At 49.8% G+C, this 24,793-nt stretch overlaps 2 protein-coding genes across 3 annotated transcripts in view; both read left to right on the forward strand.

Moving 5' to 3' along the window:
* The first annotated feature begins 659 nt into the window (after nucleotides 1–659).
* On the forward strand, nucleotides 660–13,119 carry tfpia (tissue factor pathway inhibitor a). Of its 2 annotated transcripts, none has more exons than XM_076013987.1 (7): nucleotides 660–896; nucleotides 9,579–9,770; nucleotides 10,359–10,535; nucleotides 10,642–10,704; nucleotides 10,885–10,941; nucleotides 11,433–11,621; nucleotides 12,165–13,119. In XM_076013987.1, exons 1-7 carry the CDS (start codon nucleotides 812–814, stop codon nucleotides 12,233–12,235), a joined length of 834 nt encoding a protein of 277 aa, XP_075870102.1. In that variant the 5' UTR covers nucleotides 660–811; the 3' UTR covers nucleotides 12,236–13,119. The 2 variants fall into 2 exon arrangements, with proteins under 2 accessions (XP_075870102.1, XP_075870103.1); XM_076013988.1 differs by having other exon boundaries at nucleotides 662–896; nucleotides 12,168–13,119.
* An 847-nt stretch (nucleotides 13,120–13,966) lies between these two features.
* The window catches only part of calcrla (calcitonin receptor-like a), a 23,945-nt gene continuing 13,118 nt past the window's right edge, over nucleotides 13,967–24,793 (forward strand). The window contains exon 1 of the mRNA XM_076013985.1: nucleotides 13,967–14,216. The gene's annotated coding sequence lies outside the window, so the exon portion shown is untranslated. The remainder of the gene's footprint in view (nucleotides 14,217–24,793) is intronic.

A 24,793-nucleotide genomic window follows, 5' to 3' on the forward strand; every position in this document is an offset into this window, starting at 1 on the left:
GGCCTCTCGTCTCATTCGTGTGGAGGGGAAAAGGGGCCCAGACGGTGGTGACAGCGGCCCAGACAGACAAGAGGGGAGGAGCCTGAGAGCGAGTCACTCATTATATTGGTCCTTCAGCTCAGCGACACAGATTCCACATTTCCAACCCGCTCTGACCCCCCCACCCCCACCCCCCACCACACACACACACACACACACACACACACACCCATCCGCTGCTGTTCATCACTGTTCCAGGCTCAACTGAAAAAGTAGTTGTGAGCACTGATGATGAAAAGACAAGTTTTAGTTTGAAGGGAATCGGAGTCCGACACGTGAACGTGATTCTTCACCTGAACAGCCTGCAGCTCGGCAGTGTCGGCACAGAGTGGATAAAACATTTTGATTTTTTTGGAAACAAAACTGAAAGAGAAACGTGGATAAAACACACTCGGAGCATTCTTCACTTTCTCTTACTTACTTGACCTCAACCCCTGCTAACAAATGACGTCATTGGCTGAAAACTGAATGAATTGGTAATTATTTCAGGCACGTATATGGTGTCTCCAAAAGGGGGCGCTTGATTCCCTCCTCCCCCTAAAGAGTTTCTCTTATTGGTTGATGTCCAAAAGTGGATGTGTTAACCGATAACTACCTCTCTTATATGGCGCGGTGCGACGGAAGCGCGCGCCCACTCCCCGGCGCGCACTTGTAAGACTTGTAAGACGCGCGCACACGCTCAGAGTCGCAGCCCCGACCTGGTGAGTGTGTGTTCTCCTCCCCAGTCAGCCAGCCAGCCAGCCAGTGATCGGACCTTCAGCTGAGCAGCAACATGCCGAGACTCCAGTGGTGGATCCTGTGCGCCGCGTCGCTCTCCTGCTTCCTCCTCCGCGGCTCCGCCAGGAGAACCAGAGCAGGTAGGATGGACGGGTGGTGGTCTTCCGGTGGGAAACATTCGCCTAAACTTTCTCTCCCCGCGTGCCGCATTAAGAGTCTTTTTGGGCAAAGTCGCGAGTGGTGAAAGTGGTGCGTAAAACGCAGCTCACATTCTGCCTCGGTTGGCTTCTCTTCAAAAGTCTTCAACTTTGTTCTTATTTTTGTTGTCTCGCCTGTGTTGTGTTGTGTTGTGTTGTGTTGTGTTGTGTTGTGTTGTGTTGTGTTGTGTCCTGTGGTGTGGTGGTGTGTTGCTGCTGTTGTAATGATCATTAAGGGTTTATCGTTTTTACAAGAGTGGAGCTCATCTGGTTTGTTTGCGCCCCGAAGGGTTGAAAGAAACACACACACACACACACACACACACACACCCTCTGCTTGAACCACCTGAGCAGGCTCTCCCTCGAGCCTCGTGACGCACCACTGGCTGTGTTGTGTTCAGTCCCAGTTCTCTGTAGTGTCGCGCGCACAGATGTGTGGCGTCAGGACCAAAGTTCAGCGACGCACCTGAATCTCCTGCTGGCCGCGGGACCTCCCCCCGCCCCCCGCCCACTTCCGGCCGCCACCTGACCGGGTCGCTGCAGCTGCTGTCAGCTGAGGGTTCGAGTCCAGGCAGGTGTGGACTGCCTGGACTCGAACACCACCACCAGCACCTCCAGCACCCTCCTCCACCTCCAGCACCTCCTCCCCACAACCAGCCTTCAATATCTACTGATTTGCTAGATTGAAATCTTTCTCTTGCGTAAAGATGTGTGTGTGTGTGTGTGTGTGTGTGTGTGTGTGTGTGTGTGTGTGTGTGTGTGTGTGTGTGTGTGTGAACATCGAGGAATCATTAATGAAAGCAGTGAGGAGGAATTAAAGAGAAAGAGGTGCGGCTGCTGTGACGACAGCTGATATCAGTGTCACGGCCTCATTTACATCAGACTGATGGGAGAAGTCAATATGGCAAAATGCAACTTCTGATGATGATGATTATTATTATTATTATTATTATTATTATTGAAGCAGAAGTATTATTCATTTTAGTGCAGCAGAGTTTTGGGATTTCACATTGCGTTGGCATCTAACGTCCCCGTCTTTTTGTGTTATCTCCCCTAGCGGACACTTGTGGTATTGTACCAAAATGTGGACCCCCATCCCCCCCCCCACCCCCCAACTGTATCTTCCCTCTCTGCCGTTAAGATTTTATGAGGAAGAAAAAAAAGACAGCAAGCCTGCAAGCCGCCAGTGGTTTTCGTGACCAAAGGCTTCCTTTAAAGCAGAGCGGCGCGCTGTGTGCTGACTGTACAAATATCCCCAAACAAAACCCAGCCGGCCAGACAATTTTCCCTCTCAAATTATATGGCAATTACGCCGTAGAGTCATGAGCTGTCGGAGGATCAGACGGACGAGGAGAGCTGCTCTCTCTCTTCCTCTCCTTCTCCCTCTCCGTCCTGCTCCTCCCTTCGGCCTCCATCCAACCCTCTTCTCTGCATCCTCTTCCTCTCACACGCCGGTCGTCTACATTAGGGAGGTGACCAAGATTAACGTGCAGAGGTGGGAAGCAATAGAGTGCAAATGCTTTGTGACTGTACTTTTGAAAGCGTTCTCTTTCTCTTGCTCCTCGCCGTGACGTGATGAGTGTCCTCAGTTCAGCCTCGCCCGAGCGTCGACCTCTCGAGAGTTGACATCAGTCTGGATTAATCTTTGTTTTGACCGAGGGGTGAAAGGCACAATCTCGGCTATGTGGGAGCGCTGTCCCGGTCCCGCTCACCTCCTCGTGACTCACGGGCCCTTAATTGGCTGGGCCAGATACTCTTATCATCTGTGAGTCTGTGAGTCTGGGGAGTTTTGCGGACAGCGTGGGGTGAGTGGCCTTCTGCAGGGGGATAAGGAGGTGCAAAGCACTTCCTGCCTGGGTTTGTGCTGGAAAGGTCATTTCTAGGCGGAGGACTTCAGGAAACCGTGTGGCTGACAGGATGCTGAACTGGAGGGAGATAATTACTGTGTCACTTCAAGTAAAAAAGGGGCCACGGAAATGTGAGGGAGTCTCTTGGGACTTATTTTTAAACTGCGCCGTGACTCGTCACGTCGGCCCGGCCAGCGAAAGGCTTAGAGATGAAAAAGATGAACTAAGTCTGAACTTGTTGTGCGGTGAAAACACACAGAGTGAAAGTGTGACTGTTGGCTGCCTGTTGAGGCACGGTGGGACCGGACAAAAGCCTGCTTGTCACGGCTGCAGCTGGAGCTGGAGTGAGCTGGAGCTGGAGCTGGAGCTGGAGCTGGAGCTGGAGTGAGCTGGAGCTGGAGCTGGAGCTGGAGCTGGAGCTGGAGCTGCAGCTGGAGCTGGAGCTGGAGTGAGCTGGAGCTGGAGCTGCAGCTGGAGCTGGAGCTGGAGTGAGCTGGAGCTGGAGCTGCAGCTGGAGCTGGAGCTGGAGTGAGCTGGAGCTGGAGCTGGAGCTGCAGCTGGAGCTGGAGCTGGAGCTGGAGTGAGCTGGAGCTGGAGTGAGCTGGAGCTGGAGCTGGAGCTGCAGCTGGAGCTGGAGCTGGAGCTGGAGTGAGCTGGAGCTGGAGTGAGCTGGAGCTGGAGCTGGAGCTGGAGTGAGCTGGAGCTGGAGCTTCTGCTGAAGCTCGTGGCTTCATAAGTCAGAGTGTGATGTCGTTAGTTTGCGGTTAGATTGCTTCTGTTGTGACTTGCTTCCAGGCCACAACAACACAAACGAGGTCAACTTGTCTTGGTTTTTAGTGGAAAGAGACCAACTAGTGCGTCAGTGTGAGAACCAGGATGTGGTGCCTGTCGTAAGATCCAAAGAGAAGATCGGCTGATTAACCAATCCCTGGCCTGGTTCCCGCTCAGCGAGGGAGCTCGGCCAGGTGTCCTCGTTTAACTCTTTGGCTCCGCCCACCTGAACACCTGCAGGACGCAGAAACAGACCCGCGTCTCGTTTTTCTTCACTCCAGGATCATTCCTGAGTGATCCAATCACAGCAGGAGCTACGAGCTCTGTCTCTCCTGCCACTTATTCCACTGCATCTCACTGCAGCTCTGACGACATACCAGTGGAATCAAGGTCAAACAGGTCAAACACCTTGCTGCTCAGTCTACCTGCAGTAGGCAGGAGATCCAGAAAGGGAGTTCTCTTCTTCATGGTGGTGAGGAACGGCAAGGAAGTGGCCTCACACATGTGCAGTCGAATCACACACAAGGTTTTGAAGGCCAGCAATGACTTAAATTTGATGTTACTGATTGACAATTTATTCAGCAACTGTTCCTGCTCTTTCACCCCTGGACAACCCCTCAGCCAATCACCACAGCCACCGGCAAGTCTAGTGGTTAAAATAAACAGACATGCTGCACAGTTTGGTCTGCCGGTTTGTTTTGGCTGCCGAGCGCTTTGCAAAAACAAGCGCTGAAATCGGCCTGCAAGGAGGAAGAACGAGGAGGAGGAGGAGGAGGAGGAGGAGGGGAAGGGGAAGGGATGTGGAGAAGGAGGAGGAGGAGGAGAGGATGGGATGGGATGAGGAGGAGGAGGGAGGAGGAGGAGAAGGGATGTGGAGAGGAGGAGGAGGAGGAGGAGGAGGAGGAAGGATGTGGAGAGGAGAAGGTCGTTGACCAGCCACAAATAAGCAGAGAAGCAGGTCCAGGGTGCAGAGGAATGACCGTAATCCCAGTGAAGTGGAGGGCAAGTGAGGCCGAGGGGGTGGGGGGGGTGTTCCCTTGTGTGGGCCGCTGAGACGGTGAGCGGGTTCAAACCCGACGTCTCCACTAAAACCGGATTAGAAAACACCAACTGCCCGCAGCCCCCCTCACTTTTCTTTCCTTTATCGCTGCTCCAAGATCAGAACTGCTGGGTCCAGTCGAAGCTCTCATGGTGGTGTTGGCAGTTGGCTTGTGTTGTTTACATTTTGCTGTGGAGCCATCTGAATTTTGGCTGCGTGCTGGAGACTCTGCTGCCCTCTGTTGGCTGTTTTCACTTTCTACTCCCGACGCACTTCCAGCAGAGCCGCGGTTGAGCCGTCCTGCACGATGGCAGTCTGGCGGTCAGGTTTTTACCGTCTTTACTTTCTCTTTAGCAAGAGTCGTTCAGGTCAGCGGGGCCCTGGCTGTCCACCAACACGTTGGCAGCTGTTTGACTGAGTGACACGGACAATAGCTGTGTTTCCGTCACCCCTAGAATTGCTCAAAACTGAAATATGTCAATAAAACCTGGTGATGGAAACATGGAAACTTGGAAAAAAATTATGGCTGAACGGTTTTGGCGCTCTCACGAAGTGGTTTTTCACACGCATCCATGTAGAGGAGGAAGTGCCATGGAAACACTTTTGCATTTACACGTCAGCGGACGGGGTCACGCGACCAGTTCACTTCAAGAGAAAGTGGGGCGTTATGATTGGACGGAGGAGGACACGGAATATTTTTTTTTTCTTTAAATAATCAAAGAGAAAAATAGAGCAACCGTCCTGGACAGAAACCAACAAAAGCAAACGCAATTCTCGTCAAATCTCCTCCCACAAGATCTTGCGAAAACCTGTCGTGAAAACACAGCTCGTGAAGTGAAGGTGAACGTCTATGGGCGCCTCTGGCTCCTCCAAACACCTGCTCATTGGCAACGGTGAATGGAGGTGATGGACTTCATGATTGGGTCGGGGTTGGGGTCTGGGTGACTCACTGAGTGTCCAGTCACAGCAGTCCAGCACGGTTCCTCTTAGCAGGGAGACGTGGCTGGCGGGAGCTACAGGTCATGACCTTGGGGAAGGGGATGAGGGGGGAGGGGGGGTCATGTCTGGCCATGGGGCCTGCAGGCGAGGAAAGTCTGACTGGCACCGAGTGGGACTGTCTGGGTCCTCGAGGCTCTCAGACTGGATTTGTGGCTCCTGCTGGTGTTTTTCTGGGAGCCAGTGGGAAGCAGGTACGGACTGTTTTTCCTGTTTGGGTTCATGACACGGCTGGGTGGCAGCAGCAGCAGCAGCAGCAGCTATACGTGATAGAACTTGCTTGTGTTTCTGTCCGTCCTCAGTCTGTCAGTCGGTCCAACGGCAGTGAATAGCAGCCCCACTGTCCGTCCACAGAACCGAATCTCGAGCAGCGCTCGATGAAGCCGTGTGTGTAAACGCAGTCGGTGCCTGTCTCCACCTGGCACACCTGATTACATCTGATCGCTAACGTGGCTGCGTGTAGGCTGAGGATTTTCAAGTTCTGCCGCTCTGCGTGACCGGACCTGTCGCTGCTGCAGCCTGCGGATCAGCTTCTTGGTCGAGGTAGCAACAGGTCTTCACGGTTTGTTGTTTTTTGTTGTTGTTGTTGTTTTATTCCTGAGAAGCCGGAGTGTTGGTGTTTGTATCTGCCGCTGGATTCTTTGTTGTGCCGGAAGGCGGCTCTTTTTTTGACCTCTTTGATCCGGAGGAGATTTCACTGTGAACTGGCTCGTCCTTTCCCACCGAGAGAGACACCTTCAGCCAGGCAAGACGACTATTGTCTGATATTGGTTTTGCTAGGCGTGTGTGTGTGTGTGTGTGTGTGTGTGTGTGTGTGTGTGTGTGTGTGTGTGTGTGTGTGTGTGTGTGTGTGTGTGTGTGTGTGTGTGTGTGTGTGTGGAAACCTGGTGGGTGTGGTTTATTCGGAGGATTCTTTATCATTTTATAATAACATACATTTAAGTCAATTCTGCTCGCCAATAGCTTTCAGTGCACTCAAACAAAAGCTGCAAGGGTTCGTTATTCCATAATCTTAACCGGCTCCGCTTCTCTAACTGCCCTCTTTCCGTGCTTGCTGACCGCCGATTGGCCGCTCTGTGAAAGGAAGGAAACACTGCAGACTTCTTCTGTGGCATCTCCAGCGTGACTCCAACTGCTTGGACAGCTGACAAGGCACCGCCGTCGAGCATATCTGCGGTCGCAGTTTATATTGAGAGCGAAAAGGAAAACCACAACTTTCCAGTGGGGAGAGGGAATTCCTCCAGCGTTGCGTCGGCGAGCCGATAACGATCCCCGGTTTTGTTTCTTCTCGCTGCAGAAGAGAAGTGGCGGCGAGCTTCTGAACCAGGGCGAATCAGAGGGAAGGAAACAGGTGTGGATGTACAGAAAGAGGTGACGATGAAATGATGATGAACTCTCAGGCACGGTCGAAGACACGCAGACAAAAGCACGATGATGGTACGGAGCTTGTGAATGCAGCACCTGAAGGCATTGAATCATCTCGAGCAGGCATGGGCAAACTACGGCCCAGGGGGCCATATGCGGCCCAAAAAAGCTTTTTAATCCGGCCTGCTGAACTTAAAGAAATTATATTAATAGTGAGTCAGTCATCAAACAGCTGTATTTCCTCCATGTTTACAGTGAGTCATTTCAATAATGGGGGGTTCTGGGTGGTTCTAAGAGCTAAACACCGTGGTGGTTCTGGATGTTTCTGAGTGGTTCTGAGTGGTTCTAAGAGCTAAACACCCTGGTGTTTCTGGATGGTTCTGAGTGGTTCTAAGAGCTAAACACCCTGGTGGTTCTGGATGGTTCTGGATGGTTCTAAGAGCTAAACACCCTGGTGGGGCTTCAAAGACACTGATTTGGTTGCAACTTTGCTTTGCTTCATTTTCCATTGACATTACAGCAACATGTTTTCTCCATGATATCCCAGGATAGATTGTTTCCTCCTATGAGGAGGCTCACCAGAACACTGCATCCATCTGCTGCTGCTCCGCTACCCCCCTCTGACACCCTGTAGAACCCACTGTGGCCCCAGCAGTCAAAGGTTTGCCCACTCCTGAGCTCAAGAGAGGAGAAGATCATTGGGGACGCTGTGTGTGTGTGTGTGTGTGTGTGTGTGTGTGTGTGTGTGTGTGTGTGTGTGTGTGTGTGTGTGTGTGTGTGTGTGTGTGTGTGTGTGTGTGTGTGTGTGTGTGTGTGTGTCCCAGCAGGACGTCCACCTGCTCTGACCCAGACGGAGCCTCCTGGGTGGAGCCTGTGCACAGATAACAACATTTAGCAGCAGTGTCTCTCGGTTGGGTGAGAAGAACACCGTGAGGCTCCATTCACCTTCCCTGCTCCGTGTGTTCCTGCAGCTCCGGACCCTCGGAGACTCACTGAGTCAGAGGGTGACTGGGCTGTGGGTCGGGCCCTGACTCAACGCTGTGCCTCTGATAAATGGTGTTGGCATTTTTCTTCCTTTTTTTTTTTTTTTTTTATGTGAACCAATGTGGTCAATGCACTTTTTTTTTTTTTTTTTTGCCATTGCCAAAGCACACACACACACACACACACACACACACACACACTGGCCCTGATTGGCTGTCACACCCCCATCCTACTTTATCTTTATTAGTGTGTAGGTGAAGTCACCCCCCCTCACATTGTGATTGATCATTGCCAAGTTACTGCCAACAAGACCCGACAGCAGTAATGGAACACACCCCGGCCCACACCGCCCAGTTGTTGAAGCAAATAGAAAGTATCTCATTTCTCTCTGATTTACTTCTGGACTGAAAGTCAAAAGTTGAGTTCATCGGTTTTTATTTAATATTTTCTATTTATTTATTGAGCCCACTTTTTTTTTACCAGCTTTGGTCAGTGGTGTAACAGTACACTATATTGTGTGTGTGTGTGTGTGTGTGTGTGTGTGTGTGTGTGTGTTTGTGTGTTTATACCAAACCATTATACCATAAAGACAGGATAGCCTAAAACGCTGCCCCCTAGCGGTGCGGGGGTTCATTGCAACTGTCACTCATCATCGGCGTCATGGAGCGTTGCTGCAGTTTCTTCCCCAAGTTTCTGTTTTTTTTTTTTGTTGTTGTCCATCATCTCCTCTGATCTTCTCCAACCAAAGTACTTCACAGTCACATGTGGCACAGTTGTTTTCTCTGTGCCCAGAAGTGAATGCGTCAGACAGTTTGACAAAGATGAAGTATGCCTGCTGAGGAGATCTGCCCACGCACGCATCGTATGAGAGGGATCGTGTTGGTTCTCCTGGTGGTGCTGAGACACAGTGAATATGAAAGAGTAAACCCACTGCAGCTGCCAACATCTTCTGCCGCATCCCCGAGAAGTTGTGAAGGAGAACGTTTTCGGGGAAATTCTGGGATTTTGAAATCTCGGCCCTGGTTTGGACGGATGAATCATTGGCAAGGAAATATGTTTTTTTTTTTTTTTTTTTTTTTTCTTAAAATACGAAACTTTTCCAGGAAAGCTGCCACATTGTGCAAAATTCATCTCAACCTTTATCTTCCTGACAGTTATGTGGTTGTATCCTGTCACAATGAGTCAGTTACTATTTCTTCATTATTCATTTTTTTTTTATAAATTCACATTTAAAAAAAAATCTCAGCAGCACACCCGGAGGAACAGGTGTGTAGGAGGAGGACGCCACCCAGAGGAAGTCCTTCACGATCAAACAGAAGCTCTCACACAATGTTCAGCTCTCCGTCTCTCTTTAGTAACACAATGTTTCAGTCGACAGCCCTTCGGACCGAAACGTGTCAATAAAAAGAGACGGAGAGCTCAACATTGTGTGAGAAATTCACATTTTTAAAAAAATTCTGACATTTTCAGGCTCTTTTGTGCAGCTTGCAGCCAAACAATGGAGCTAAAGAGGAGGCACCGCCGTTAAAAGTTGTAGCGAGGAGTGAACGTAGCTTCTTAAAGTCTCTCTTTAAACCAATCACGTCCTCCTTCTCAAACTGCACTCTGGTCTCCCTCTGTCAGCCGGAGTGCCGCGCATCTTCAACGAGCTGTGCGCCATGCGGGACGACCCGGGACACTGCAAGGCCATCAAGGAGCGCTACTTCTTCAACGTGGACACGGGACGCTGCGAGCTCTTTGAGTACGGGGGCTGCGGCGGCAACGACAACAACTTTGAGACCATGGAGGCCTGCGTGGAGACGTGCGTGTTCTCAGGTAGGTGCTCCCACACCTGGCGCTGCCGCAGAGTCCTTTAGCTCACACGAGTTCCGAACACCCTGTCCTGCAGGGGTTCTGGTGGCACAAGAGATCATAGTTGGTACTGAAGCAGCGGTTCTCAACTGGTGGAGTTCCCCCCCCCCCCCCTTATATTGAAGTCGCGACCCAAGTTTATTCCACAGCACTCAGATTTATTCCACAAAAATAAAAACGCCTTCTTTCTATCATCAGACATGATTGAAATTGTTGAATTGAAGTGTGATTAATCTGAAGTAGTAACAATAATCCAAAAAAAGATCCTGATGTTATTGCTGGTGAATGCCTGCTCAGAAACACGTCAGTTGTTGTGATGGCTCATTCAAATAATCAGAGGCGGTGCTTCGGACGGACCGCCGGGTTGCCAGGTCAGAGGGTCTCTGACTCGTGTGCCCGCTGAGCCTCTCCTGTGGCTCTGCTTTGCTCTTTAATGACAGAAACATGCAGCCGAGTGTGCGTCACCGCGGCTGTATGACTTTAACACAACCAAGAACACGCCAACAAAGGAGGTGTGGCAGTGACTAAACGACTGACCTTCCCCTCCTGCAGCGGACAAGAACCCGTGCCACCTGGCCGAGGCCCCGGGCCCCTGCCGAGGCCTGGTCACCCGCTACATGTTTGACAGCCACACGCAGCAGTGCAGGAGCTTCTTCTACGGCGGCTGCTTCGGCAACGCCAACAACTTCAGGAGCATGGCCGAGTGCCGGGCCAAGTGCCAGAACCCAGGTGGGCCGAGCTGACCTTCTGTCTGGCCTTCAGTGGGCAGCGAGAGAAGTCACAGTTTCCAGTGGCGTCGCTTACGTTCTTCCACTGTGTGTCTTTTGTGAAACAGTTGCAGAACCCACCAAGCCATCACAATTTGCAAGAGACGTTGTGAGGCCCCCCGCAGCCAACGGTAGGATTGAGCGCAGCCTGGTTCTTACTTTGACGGAACAGTGGCCGAATTCAGCCGATCGGACTTCAAACTGGACTCAGTTTTGCACCAAGGGGCACCACGACCTCCAGAGTGGAGCGACAGACGGCGACGTCCGCGTGTTTCTACTGATGTTTTGTTCTCCGTTCGATGTTTTCTCAGAGGAGCCGGCCGTCCGTGAGCCTCAGGTGCAGACAAACGACACCAGTCACGCATCAGGTAACAGAGTGCGAGGTGTCACGAGTGAACCGTGAGCCGTCCCTCAGCGGCGGCCGCAGGTCAATCACACGGTGGCAGTTGTACATCAGCGTCAGGCCATTTCAACTTCTCTTTGAGCAAAGCTCAGGTTGCTGCTCAGTTCAGAGACTGACACCTAGTGGTGGTGCAGTGAAACACGTTTTTTTCTGTGTGCGTGCTGATAATACAATGAGGAGCAGCGCATTTTTATGATTTAACTGAATTCACTTCATCTACTGAAACAAAACCAACAGTAAATGAATAAATGAACAAATGGCTCTGAAATACCACCGCAGTGGGAAAATATTTCCCTTGGACAGGTTTTTAAAAATGTCCTGCTGTCATTTTGTGGATTTTATAGAAGTATTTTTTTTTTAAAAAACCTGACAGCGGTAACGTGCTATTTAAAAGGTGCCTCTCTGTGGCGTGATGTTGTTAATGGGTGACACGAGGTTCGCGGTGTGACGTCACAGAGTTGCGGCCTGCGGGGCCCTGCTTCAGTCCCATCGACCCTGGGACGTGCGACGGTGTGGAGAAGAGGTTCGCCTTCAACGTCAACACCAGGAAGTGCCAGATGTTCCACTACAGCGGCTGTGGAGGCAACGACAACAACTTCCTGCAGCGGAGGGAGTGCATGGTCAAGTGTGTGAAGAAGCGAAGGGGTAGGAAACACGGGGAGGAGCTCCATCGCTTCAACCAGAAGTTCAAAGTCCCCGAGAAAGTAGTGGTCGAAAGGCCCAGTGTGTAATATTCGGCTTTACGTACGTTTTTTATATTGGTGAAGCTAAATATACTGCCCATAAATACACTAATGAAAGTGTATTATCGCAGTACAATATCGGTGATTTGGTTCTCATATGTATATAAGAATATACATAGGTCAAAGGTCTCTTCGCTCCCAGTTAGCTGCCATCTTGCGCCACCGTACTTCTAAGGAAGCCTGGTGTGGACAATCCAGCGGCCTGAGAGCGAGTTCTGCAATTTGTGTGACTGATCTTCGTTGATATAAACCAACGAAGAAGAAGGAGGTCGACGAGGTGTCCAGGTTTGGGGTGTGCAGGCCACCGTAGCTCGCTGGCAAGCTCAGGAGGGGGAGGGAGAGTGAGAGGACCCTGCAATTTGAAATGTAGCCACTTGATGTCGCTGTTTCTTCTTCAAGCTCTCCAGCTTGACTCTAACTGCAGCTGTAACACTGTCTCTGCCAGCAGGTCACGGCAGACGGATGATCCGAATAAGGAAGAAAAACCTCAACAACATTGCCCAGCGCTCAGCCTGAACACAAGGACTCGCCTGTATTTATGTCAATACATGTTGTTGTTAGTTTGTAGTTGCTGCTGTGTTAAAAAAAAACAAAAAACAAAATCACCTCCATGTATTCACATTAATCTCGCTGACAACAAAACAAAGTCTGTTTTGATCTCATGACTACCACACTAATCACAAACACTTCTCTGTAGCTTTTATACAGAAACGTTAGCTTGTAGGAACTTTGATTGTTATTGTTGTCGATTGAAAAACAAAACCAAGTTGCACTTGTGTTATGTGTGCACCAGTTTTTGCTTCTCTTTGCTGTGGTCCAAACAAACCTTCGCTTGGAATCAGCCAATAGAATTCTGTAAAGTCATTAATCAAACTGTGCAGCTATAATTCAATGTGAACAAGGGTTCATGTTCTGCTTCATTGTTGTCAAACTCAAAATAAACACACTGGTTTATTTTTTTTTTAAAAATATATTTCCATTATCTCAAATCCAGGGGTCACCAACCTTCTTGAACCTCAGAGCTGCTTCCTGGGTTCCGAGTCACGTGAGGGGCAACCAGTTTGCTTCCCTCTCCTGAGATAACAAAGCTTTCTCAGTCACATATTATTGTTACTGATGCTGATCTATGTGAAGACGCTGATATCACGTTAAAGAGTTCTCAGTAAATATCAGCAATGACTCGACCAGGTTGCATGAAAAAAAAAAAAAAAAGAACAGACCTGCGACTCATGGAGATCAACCACGTTGGTGACCCCCGTCCTGTCGTGGCCGGGCGCGAACACAAGGGGGCAGTGCTGTGTAACAGTTGAAACGCGGTCCTCGGCACTGGGCAGCTGTCAATCACTTTCATTTTTTTTTTAATGTCTTGGAATTTCTACTATAAACGTGAAATACTGTCACTGCGTCTTGTTTCTTTATTTTGCACCGGAAATGACGCGTTTTCCCTCCAGTATTGATCTGGTTTAGATTGATCAGGTTTCTCAAACAGATGAACAAACTTTTATAGAGTTTGCTAGTAATATATATATATATATATAAAATATAAAATGATATATATATATATATATATATATAATAAGAAGAATAAAAATGACCTTTATTTTAATGGAACTAGATAGCTGTGAGTTGTGCCCTCCAGTTTGTCAGCTGCTTTACAGAGAAACACTAAACATAGTTTTAATTCAAAGAGCTGCCATTCTATCGAGACTATTGAAGTTTTAAAGGCCCAGTGTTGAAGATCTGTAGCACCATCTAATGGTGAGAAAGTAAATTGACAGAAATTTCAACCTTAATTTTTTTTCCGGCGGCCCCTGCTTTATCTTGCATCTTTCATGCGACGTCAAGGTTAGATAAATGACGTCAGCAGCAGGTTGAACCTCCTCCGTCCCTCTTTGTGACCGTTGGAAGAGCAGGAAAACAATTTTTTTTCCCCCCCTGCAAACTTTTATTCTCCAGACTGACTGAAGGTGATTTGTTGTTGACCGTGTGTTGTCATTAACCACGACGGTCCAATGGCTGCTGACCACAGTGTCGACACCGTTGTGTTCAAGAAACAAATTCCTCGCGTGCTTTGTCCATCATCAATCCGAAGGTGTCGTGGGGGGGAAAAAAAACAAGCTGGTGAAAACCAAAAGAACAACTCATCCAATGACCACACACACAAGGGAGGGAGAGAGAGAGAGAGAGAGAGAGAGAGAGAGAGAGAGAGAGAGAGAGAGAGAGAGAGAGAGAGAGAGAGAGAACCAGGTTTCATCAGACGTGGGAGTTTGCCGCGCCGTCAGCTGCAGCTCCAGCCTCTCGGTCCATCTGCTGCTGCTGCTGCTGCTGCTGCTGCTGCGGCTGATGATGTAACAGGAAGTAGTTTGTCGCCTCTCGCCGAGCTGACAGCGGCTCCGCTGCTCATTCAGTCCGGAGATCCTCCGCGTCCGCACGGTCTCCTGCTGCTCCAGCCTCGCGCCCCGGTGTCGCTGCTCCAGCCGTCGGATCCTCCTGCCCGGTAGGACGCCCCGCAAGCCGCGTGTCAAGAGGCGGTTCGGTTCCGTTCGGTTCGATTCTGTTCGCTGCCTCGCCGGGTCTCTTCCCCCCCCCCCCCCGCCCCCCACCCCACCCCTCTCTCCCGCTCCACCAAACCTCTGTGTTCAGCCTCCACGGTGTCACGGAGGTCGGATGCTTCTTTTTGTAGTTGTTGCTGTTGTTGTTGTTGTTGCTTCATGGTTTGTGTTTACGCCGTGGTCGTTGCATGCACACCACCCCCCCCCCCCCCCTTTTTTTCTCTCTCTCTCTCTCTCTCTCTCTCTTTCCCCCCCTTCTATAGGGTGTATGCGCACGGACACGTGCACGCGCCGCCGCTCTCCCACTTTGCCCGCGTGAGTTTTCACAAGTGGGGCTCCGTTAATCTCCCCGTTTTGGGCCGCATGTGAAAATTTGCGCGATGGAATGTGACGGCGGAACATATGGCGGCTGCACCCCCCCTACCCCCACCCTACCGCTGCGACGGTCCAGGCGCTGTGCGCGCAACAGTTCCACCGTCGTGAACGTGCACACGCGGCCCCTATATGATGTAGTACATCTGCTGCTGAGGCGCCGAGAGCCAGCGGTTGAACTGCTGCATTAAAAACAGCAAAGACCGTGAATCTAAACACAATAAGATCTCAATGGAAACAGCTTAATGCATGATAATAATAATAATAATAATAATAATAATAATAATAATAATAATAATATAAAAATATATAATATAAAAAATATTATTATTATTATTATTATTGGGTTTTCTGCTCGCTGATTTTCCATCGCCACTTGCATTGGATTCTGTTCCTCCATAGAAAACCAAGATACCGTTCGTTGCTCTCATACAGTTTTTATTTTCTTTCTTTTCTTGCTGCATATATATATATATATATATATATATATATATATATATATATGTATGTATATATATATATACATATATCACTTCCACAACTTCATTTTTATTCCTTATGCAGAACTCGCTAAATTGTACGCACTCATCAAAGCCAGAACAGGAAGCGAATCAAACACATCCAGTGAACTCCTTCACAACAAAGACAAATAATGACATAATGTATAAACAATACAAATACAAAATAAAATAACATGAGAACACACAATCTAACAATTATTATTATTATTATTATTATTATTATCATGTTAAATGCACTCATCTCGGCAGATGCAGGGTTGAGCTCATGCACTTTGACCCCGGCCACATCCCGCCATTGCTCAGATGAAATAATCTGCACTAGTGGAGCTGAAGTGACAGAGCAGCGGCAGCAGCAGCGGCAGCAGCAGCAGCGGCAGCTTTGATCTCAGCGGCGGCGGCCGCCTGCTAAATCATACGCACGGTTACATAAGCTGCAGATTTGGACAAGCTGGAAGTTTGTGGGCCGGACGGGGGAGGGAGGATGTTGGTGAATGGTGGTGAACAGTGTTGATGATGATGATGATGATGATGATGGAGATGATGGAGATGATGGAGATGAAGGTAAGGAGGAGGAGGAGGAGGATGTGATCGCGGTGTGAAGCTGTTGGTAGGCGACACTGGGCTGTGAGAAGGTGCCTGCAGTTATTTTTGTGTTTTCCTTCCAAACCTTCCTCCCTCTCCCTCTCCCTCTCCCTCTCCCTCTTCCTCTTCCTCGCCGTCCCTTCCCCTGCCTCTCCTTTTCTTCTTCTCATTTGATCCCACCGTGGCTGTCGTCTCTCGCTGCAGCGCTGAATGCAGTCGCCGTTGTTCTCGCTGGATAGTATCCTTGATGCCAGGAGTTGGAGCGATGTCGCTGGTGCAGCACCGACGTTTTTTTAACGTCACCATCATTGTTCTGCCCTTTAATTAAACGGGTTAAACCCTGTTTAGAGCAAATCACCTCTTTGCCAGTGGTGACCTGAAGCAGGCGGCAGCACCAAACACTGTCCAGGGGGCCGATGTGACCCCAGTTTCTGGCTCCTAGCTCCACTCCAGTGGCGTCTGCCTGCTGAAAATGAAAGTGAGCAGCTGCTGTTTCGTATTCACAGATCCTAAGAAGATGGTTCAGCAATGTTTGCGCGAAAATGGTGTGGTGACTGTATACAGAATTATCGGTAGAATGGCGCCATGAAAAAAAAAAAAAAAAAGATCCTCCCATGCAGCTGCTCGCAGTGAGCTGTGCTGTGCTTCTTGCTCACCACACCAAGTTGCCCTTCAGGCAGCTGAGACTGGGAAGGTGCAGCAGCCCCAGACGCTGTCACATCAGCAGGCAGGTGGCGCTCTCCTGCGAGGAGGTCAGAAAGAGGGTGCGCGTGTGTCACAGACGGGCGCTGATGAGGGAGGAGTTTGAATTGTGAATGTAAAAATTGGTTGTTTGCTGTGTGACTCCGCCCTCCAGAGAGAGAGAGAGAGAGAGAGAGAGAGAGAGAGAGAGAGAGAGAGAGAGAGAGAGAGAGAGAGAGAGAGAGAGAGAGAGAGCCGGGAAGGGCTGCACAACGCTGAGGAGGAGGAGCAGTGAAAAGAGGTGGATGGATGGATGGATGGATGGATGGATGAATGGATGGATGGATGGATGGATGGACTGATGGATGGATGGATGGATGGATGGATGGATGGGCTGATGGATGGATGGATGGATGGATGGATGGATAGATACATGGATGGATGGATGGATGGATGGATGGATGGACTGATTGATAGATGGACTGATGGATGGATGGATGGATGGATGGATAGATACATGGATGGATGGATGAATGGCTGGATGGGCTGATGGATGGATGGATGGATGGATGGATACATGGATGGATGGATGGATGGATGGATGGGCTGATGGATGGATGGATGGATGGATGGATGGATGGATAGATACATGGATGGATGGATGGATGGATGGGCTGATGGATGGATGGATGGATGGATGGGCTGATGGATGGATGGATGGATGGATAGATACATGGATGGATGGATGGATGGATGGATGGATGGATACAGTGATGAACAATCAGTTTAATAATGGATTCCAGCCTCTGTTTGTCATATTTGCTGTCAGGCTAAACAGTTTCCGTCTTGCTGTCGTGCCGCTCATCGTGTGTGTCAGTGTGTGGGCGTGGCCTGAGCGGCAATATCCCGAGCGTAGCCTGGCAACACCGCCGCCGGCCGTCATCACGTTCTGATTCAGGCCTTTTGTTCTGAGCGTCGTGGCGCAAGAGCGCATAAAAATAATCAGCGGCGCCCTCGGCAGCCACTCTGAGGGAAGCTGTGATGTAACCGCCCCCGACCTCCGGCAGCCAATCACAGAGTCGTAGCGCGGCGGCACGACGCCGATGCTGTGGGTTTTTTTTTTTTTTTTTCCATCCAGCGTGTCTGAGTTTGTCAGTTTGACTGAGTGAAGCGAGCCTTCACCTCCTCACTAATTCAATCATGAGTGCAGCGGATCTTCTCACTGGACCTTCATTTATGTAGCAGGTAGTTCCGACCGGAGTCATTCGATTAGAACTCAGGCAGGAGGGATGTTTTCATGAGCCACCAGTCCACTCTCTCTCTCTCTCTCGCTCTCTCTCTCTCTCTCTCTCTCTCACTCTCTCTCTCTCTCTCTCTCTCTCTGTCTCTCTCTCTCTCTCTCTTTTGTCCGACAATCAATTGTTTTAGTTTCGGGTTTCCCCCCAAAAATCGAAACAAATCTTCATATCCTTCTTTTTTGATTTCCGTTAACAAGTCGCACATCCAGTTTGAGGCTCCAACATCTTTGCAGCTCTTCTAATGCAGATATTAACTTTGATTTAGCCAGGTTTTTTTTTTTTCTTGTCCTTTATCTGGGACACACTTCATGTTTGCAGCCACTCACTCGTCGTCGTTCCAGTCAAATGGCAGCGTGGCGACTCGGCTGATGGATCGATGGAGCTCCAACGTGTGGTTTGGTTCAGACAAGATCAGATCAGATCAGCTTGTGTGACTCCAGCGGCGAGTGGGTGGGCGGAGCCAGTGGCACCCCTGTTAAGCTCAGTCCAAGTCCTAAAGTTCACGAAGAAACTTTCCAGATTGTTCCTCGCCGTCGACTCGAAGCGCTTCCTCCTCCTCTTCGCTCTTCGCCGTCAGCCGCCGTCACTCTTTTCTCTTGGTCGGGACACGTTTTGGACGGCGGCGGCGGCCGAGCTGCCAGCTGGCGGCGGCGGAAGATGAATGTGTGAGGCCTGTTCCCCCCCCCCCGCTGACATCTTGCGCAGTTGCGCAGGCTCACGCTAAACACACAAACTGATTGTGCAACCAGAAACGTCAGAGGCGACGCCTCCGCTGCTGATTCCTACCGTCATTTATTTTAATTTCTTATTTTTTTTGGAAGTCCTTGTGACCTCGTGGCAGGTCAAAGGTCACACTGGTGGATCCTCACCGACAGCAGGGCTGAATCTGGTTCTCCTGCGGCCGAGGGGGGAGAATTTTCTTCTGCTTTTTCTCACTGGTGGCTGCATCAATTTGGCTTGCAGTGACGTTTTTTTTATTTTTTTTTTTACCTTTTTTCCTTTGCTTTTATTGCCAGCCCAGCAGATAGCAGTGAATGGGAACTGTGTGAATCCCTCATAAATCATGGAAGCACACTGGACGTCTGCGGCTGCCCCGGAATCGATTCACCTCCTACAGCCACACAGAGAGCAGGAGCAAAGCCTGTCTTGTATAGAAATATCTATGTGTGTACATATCCATACATATATGTGTGTGTGTACATATATGGCTCCACTCTCTTCAGCTTTCCTTTCAACCTCATTGAACTTGAGCCCTGGTTGCGCTTCAGCTTGCATCGGATTAGCGTCCCCTGGTATAAATTATATGTGTTTCCCAGTTGCAGCGCCGCGGGCTGAAGTTATCATCTTACACAAAAGAACACTGGCGCTCGCATGCATCAGCGTCAGAGAGCCGGGCTGCCCGCAGGTCGGACTGGGTTCCGTGTCGGGGATGAGAGAACCTTTGGAATTGTTTTTTTTTTTTTTCACCCCCCACCCCACCCCACCCCACTCTTATATTACGGAGGCTCATTTTTCTTCCTGCTGCATCGCAGAGCCGTTGAGAGACCTGGAGAAGCTCTTTGGTTTCTAAGGGTGGATCATCTCCGTGCAGGATAAACAAACATTTACGGAACATGTAGTCACGGACACGGACCTCCAGAGGAACTGCATGGGAGGAGGACAGCTGGCATACATAAAACAAACTCTGTGTGTTTCCACCGTTTGTCTCTCAGAGGACGGAGCTGAATGAATGAATGCTATTGTCGTCTTCAGACTGGAGCGGATGAACCAGAGGTGTAGGTTACTGCTCATGTGGTGGTTCTGGTGAAATCAACCGACCCACTGCTCATATCTCTGCTCATCTCTGCTCCAATTCAGTCTCTGAATTCAGTCTCAGCAAACTAACCATTGTTAGTTTGCTGTCGTTAGCAGCTAATGCTAGTTTGAGTCCCGAGCTAGTTTGAGCTTGAAGTCTCTCACTTCAGGCTCAAGTGCACCACCTCTGGTGGCTGAAGGAGAATCATGTTGACGATGTGCATCATAGGCAACATCCATCCATCCATTTCCAATACCCGCTTCCTCCTGAGCCCGACTGGACAGGCAACACTGTGAACAACATGTGGTGTGTGGACAACATCAAGCTCAGCTGCAGCTGCAGAGCCATTTCTTCACTCTGGTGTTTAAATGTCAGTGCTGTTATTCATGTCCGCACCGTCTTTGCAGTGTTTATAGATATTCTTATTGTGAAGTTTTAGAGGTTTTTTTTTATTGTTTGATGTTTTTAACTTTTCTTTTCTGCTTTGTTCATCTTTAACTTTGACTCTTTGGGTGAATTCCAATTCCTCCCTCAACCCTCAATCTCAACCCTCAATCTCAACCCTGCGCGCTCCCGCGAGGTGCAAGTGCTGTCCCGATTCTCAGAAGGTCCAGTTGAGGGAGGAGTTTAAGGGCTGTATCGCCCTCAATATTGAGATTCTCCGGCACCACCCTTGGCAGTCAGGGCTACCCAGAAGGCATTGCGTATTTTCGCCAAGACATCTTGGAAAAAGAGGGCGATGTAAAAGCGAGCTACAAATGGAAGTATTTTCTTAGTTAATAAAGATATAAATATTACCAAACCATTTTATTGTCTTAGTTTAAGACTTTTTTATGGATTATTGACATCGTTGTTGCGTAACATTTTTTTTTTTTACTTTACGAGGTTTGTCAACCGGACCGGCGGTCCCGGCTTCACAATACTTGTGAACATCGTTGTGTAGCGAAGGAGGACTTCTTCCTTTTTAGTCGTCTTCTTCTTCTTTGTCGTCGTCGTCTTCTTGACAGACTGGACGTAGCTTTGGCGTAAGGCCGCCCCCCACAGTCTGAATACGTAACTGCACTTAAGGGGTGTCCCATTTCTAAGCCCTTACACTTATTTTTGAGGGCCAAGATTGAGGGCCAAAGATTGAGGAGTTAAGGGCGAGGGTTGAGATTGAGGAGTTCAGGGAGGAATTGGAATTGGCCCTTTAACTCTTTGAGAGTTTGGGGGCGTGGTCGTCTCTGTTTCCTCCGAGGGCAGGAAATCTCGTTAGTGCGGTGGATGTATGTGAGCTATGCTACCGTTGCTCAGCTTTTACTGGCTGGAATGCTTTGCTTGCGTTGGCCGGCTGCTTCACCCCCGACACCTCGCGGCCCGGAGGAACCTGTTGCGTTTCTCGGCTTTGTTTGCGCCGCGCTCCAGCGGTTTCGTGGCGGGTGAAACCTGAGTGTGCTCGTAATGACGTGAATACCTCCCCTAGAGGTCAAGTTGAGGGCCTGCGACGCGCAGCGAGAGGATGTCTCCTCGCGGCTAAAAGTGAACTTGACCGAGCTCCAAGGTTATTTTGGTGGCGGTGGGGGAACCACTTGTCTGGATCTGGATCCTCCAGCAGACGACTCCGTCCCGTTCGCTGGAAGTTCCGTCTGTCGAGCTGCTGAGCTGTTGAGCGGTTGCAAACTGCAGCTGCTCCTCCGTGTGTTTATGCGTCGGTGACAGTAGCGTCGCGGAGCGGAGGAGCTTCATTTATTTATGTTCATTCCAAGCTTTTGAGTAGAACCACGTCAGTGAGTCCTTGAATCCATGAGAGCGGCTTCTTGCTGAAAAAACTGTTTCCAAAGCAACATCCATGCACACAGACTGCAAGTAACAAATAAATAACCTGCTTTGGAGACAAATCTTTAGTCTGGAAGTGGGAGGAGTCTGTGGGAATTAGCCTGTTAGCCTCCCGCTAGCTTCCTCCGGTCCTTCTCTCTGTCTGGCCGTGGCTTGGAAACTGCTGTTGCTGCTGCTGCTGCTGCACCAAAACATTGACATGGGCGGCGAGGAGGAGCGGCCGGGCAGGTGCACCGCCGGCCAGCCGTGTTTATTTTTAACAAGATATTTGTGCTATTTTTTCCTTTGCGTGGACCAGAGGCTTCTGGAACAGGATCCTTTTCAGTAGCATCACCTTCCAGCACAAACGTATAAACACTTATATATATATGTGTGTGTGTGTGTGTGTGTGTGTGTGTGTGTGTGTGTGTGTGTGTGTGTGTACATATATATATATGTGTGTGTGTGTGTGTGTGTGTGTGTATATATATGTGTGTGTGTGTGTGTGTATATGTATATGTATATATGTATGTATGTGTATATATATGTATATAATGTATATATGTATATATATGTATATATATATATATATATATATATATATATGTATATATATATATATATGTATATATATATATATACATTATATAAATGGCCGTTGTAACAGTGATATTTTTCCCAGCCACTGCACTGCTTGCTGAGGCTGAGCTCTCTCCTCTTCAGGCCGCCAGCCGTCTTCACTCCTCCAGTTGCAGGAATTGGGTCGCCGTGTGTTTCCGGTCTTTTCTGCGCTTGTTTCTCTTCTTGCTCGGAAAGCCGCTCGCTGCAGCTTTTCTCCAGGCGGCCGGATGGCTCTTCTTCCGTCGATGGCAGTGTTCTGCACGTGAAAATCTGAAGAAGAAAAAAGCAAAAGTACCCAATATCAGCAGCTGACCTCAGTACGGAACCAGGTGGCCTGCTGGTCCGGGACCATCGCTCTGTGACGCCTGGAGACGGCCGTGCAGTTTGTGTCGTGTTGTCCGTTCGCAGTCACTTCAGTTTTTATATTTTCTACATTCTGACGCTCATGTTGAACTTCAATGAGTCATCGGCGTGTTCAACCACGGCTGCAGCTGCGTGTCCATGACCCCTAGAATTGCACAAACTTGGAAAAACCTCTGAAATACTCAACGGAAGTGACGCGTCTCCCTCTGCCTCGGCTTTCACACCGACCGCCTTTGGTCTGTAATTGCCGCAGATGCTGACAGTGAGCAGCTCCTCCCTCACTGGAGGAGAAAGGCTTCTGGTTCGCCATGAAAAAAAGAAAAAAAAAAGTGCATGGCGATGCACCCCAGAGTGTCAGCCGGAGGGATGTAGGGATGGAAAAAAGAAAAAAAACAAAAGAAAGACAGACGATGAGCAGCAGCAGCAGCAGCAGCAGCAGCAGCAGTGTCAGCTGATCTAGATTGGCTCGATCCCTCCATCCAAGAGTGAACAGTCAGTGGATCACACCCCGCCCCCCCTCCCCCGTCCCTCCCCTCCGCCCCCCCCAGCCGCTGGACGAAGATGCTGAGCGACAGAGTCGTTCAATATTCATGAGTTCTGGAGCTGCAGCGTCCATGTCGAGCTGCACAGCCTGCAGGCCCGGACCACCGCTGTGGTTGGCTGCAGGTCTCACCCTCCCCTCCCCCAACACCCCCAACACCCCTCCCCCCCGCACATCTGCTCGGATCTCTCCTCCTCCTCCTCCTCCTCCTCCTCCTCCTTCTCCTTCTTCTTCTTCTTCTCCTCTTTTCCTTTAGCCACATCTGCTCGTGCCCTCGGCGGCTCCGTGTGCTCGTGATGCCCCTGCCCCCCCCCCCGGTCACGTGGGAGAGATTATGCTCGTGCACAGCTGATCCCTGTGGGAAACTTGCGTTTGCTGCCTTTGTTTTTTGTGCCACGCCAGAGAGAAAGAGAGAGGAAGAGAAAAGAACGAGTGCGTCTGCGGCTCTTTAAGGTCTTCCATGACAATAAACGTTTGACTCGGTGACCCCTTGACCTCGGAGGTCAAACCCTGGCTGGTGAAGTGACGACTGCAGTTGCGGTAGTTTCTAATTGCCGGTGCTGGATGGCTCATTTGGTTTTCTTGCTGCCGTCCTCTTTCCAGGTGTCACATGATCGTCTGACGCAGAGGCGATGAAGAGATGAAGACGGCCTTGATGTGAGATGCCAGGAACAAAATCAAAAAAACCTTTTCAACACTTTTTGTTTGATCTTTTGTGTCATTATTTCCATTTGGCCGGGGGAATAAGAAGACCTGATTGGTGCAATCACACGGACTCACTGTGCTGACTGGGTGCCAGTTTGCTTTTAAATCCCCGAGCCTTCTTCCTCTGAGACCCTCAGTCTGTGAGACGTTGAGGTTGTCGCGTAGCCGCCGGCTGCTCAGAGTCAATCCACTCCGTGTTTCAAGGAAAGGAGAGAAATGGAAAAGTGAGCCGCTGTGTTTTTTTTCTCCTTTGTTCTGCAGCTGACAGACAGAATCACCGAAAGGGTGAAAAGACTTTTTCCCAGTAACGACACTGGTGTGGTTGCGGTGCGGGGCGGGAACGTGCCTGAGCGAGAGGATCCAGCTGGATGCAGGAAGTCATCTGGCTCATCAACACCTGCACTCCTCCGGCTGTTTCCACACACACACACACACACACACACACACACACACACACACACACACACACACACACACGGGCCGGCCGGTGGACACATGTTGCACCAGCCTCGTGTTTTTCCAGAGCCGAGTAAACACGAGTGCTCTGGGAAAAAGGCCGGCTGGCGTTCCGAGGAGTGATTCCGAGGTCTGATCCCGAGTTTCACCCGGTCCCGTGTGTGACCCGGGTGAGGGGACCCCGCCGCCAGCCAGCTGTCCTGCCGCCACAGCTCAGGGCGGAGAACCCAGGCTGTGGCTCCGCCCAGCGGACGTCCTCGTCCCTCCTGAACTGGGCTCAGACGTCGGCAGTAAATCATAAATGTTTATTGAGTTTTCCGTTAAAAAAAACAAACAAAACGCTTCTCATCCTCCGTCTTTCATCGGGCTTTAAATGAGTCACCGGAGGTTCCGTCCCACCTTCAGGAAGTCCGCAAAGTCACTTAGTGCTGTTTGCCGGTGAAGAGCGACGCAGCCGTGGGCGCCGACCAAGAGTGCGAACACAGCCACCACCTCCACTCTCCACAGGGTTTTAAATCCATTGTCGCGGCTGCTGCTCCACTTCATGGTCGGCTGACTGATGTAATATACGGGAGCACGATAATGCACAAGTTTTGCTTTATAAACATATATTTATATATATATATATATATATGTGTTTATATGTATATATTTTTTTATTTATTTGTGGGGGGTTGAGATCATAAATAATAACAACTGGCTGCCTGCCAGTGAAGGTCGTCATTCTGCTGAAGAATAAAACATTTAAAGAAAAAAAAAAAACAAGCTTCCTGCTGATGTTGCGCTCGTGTTT

Source organism: Nelusetta ayraudi, unplaced genomic scaffold (genome assembly GCF_046127955.1).
Source record: "Nelusetta ayraudi isolate G7.1 ecotype Tasmania unplaced genomic scaffold, CSIRO-AGI_Nayr_v1 ptg000163l, whole genome shotgun sequence".
Classification (NCBI taxonomy): Eukaryota; Metazoa; Chordata; class Actinopteri; order Tetraodontiformes; family Monacanthidae; genus Nelusetta; species Nelusetta ayraudi.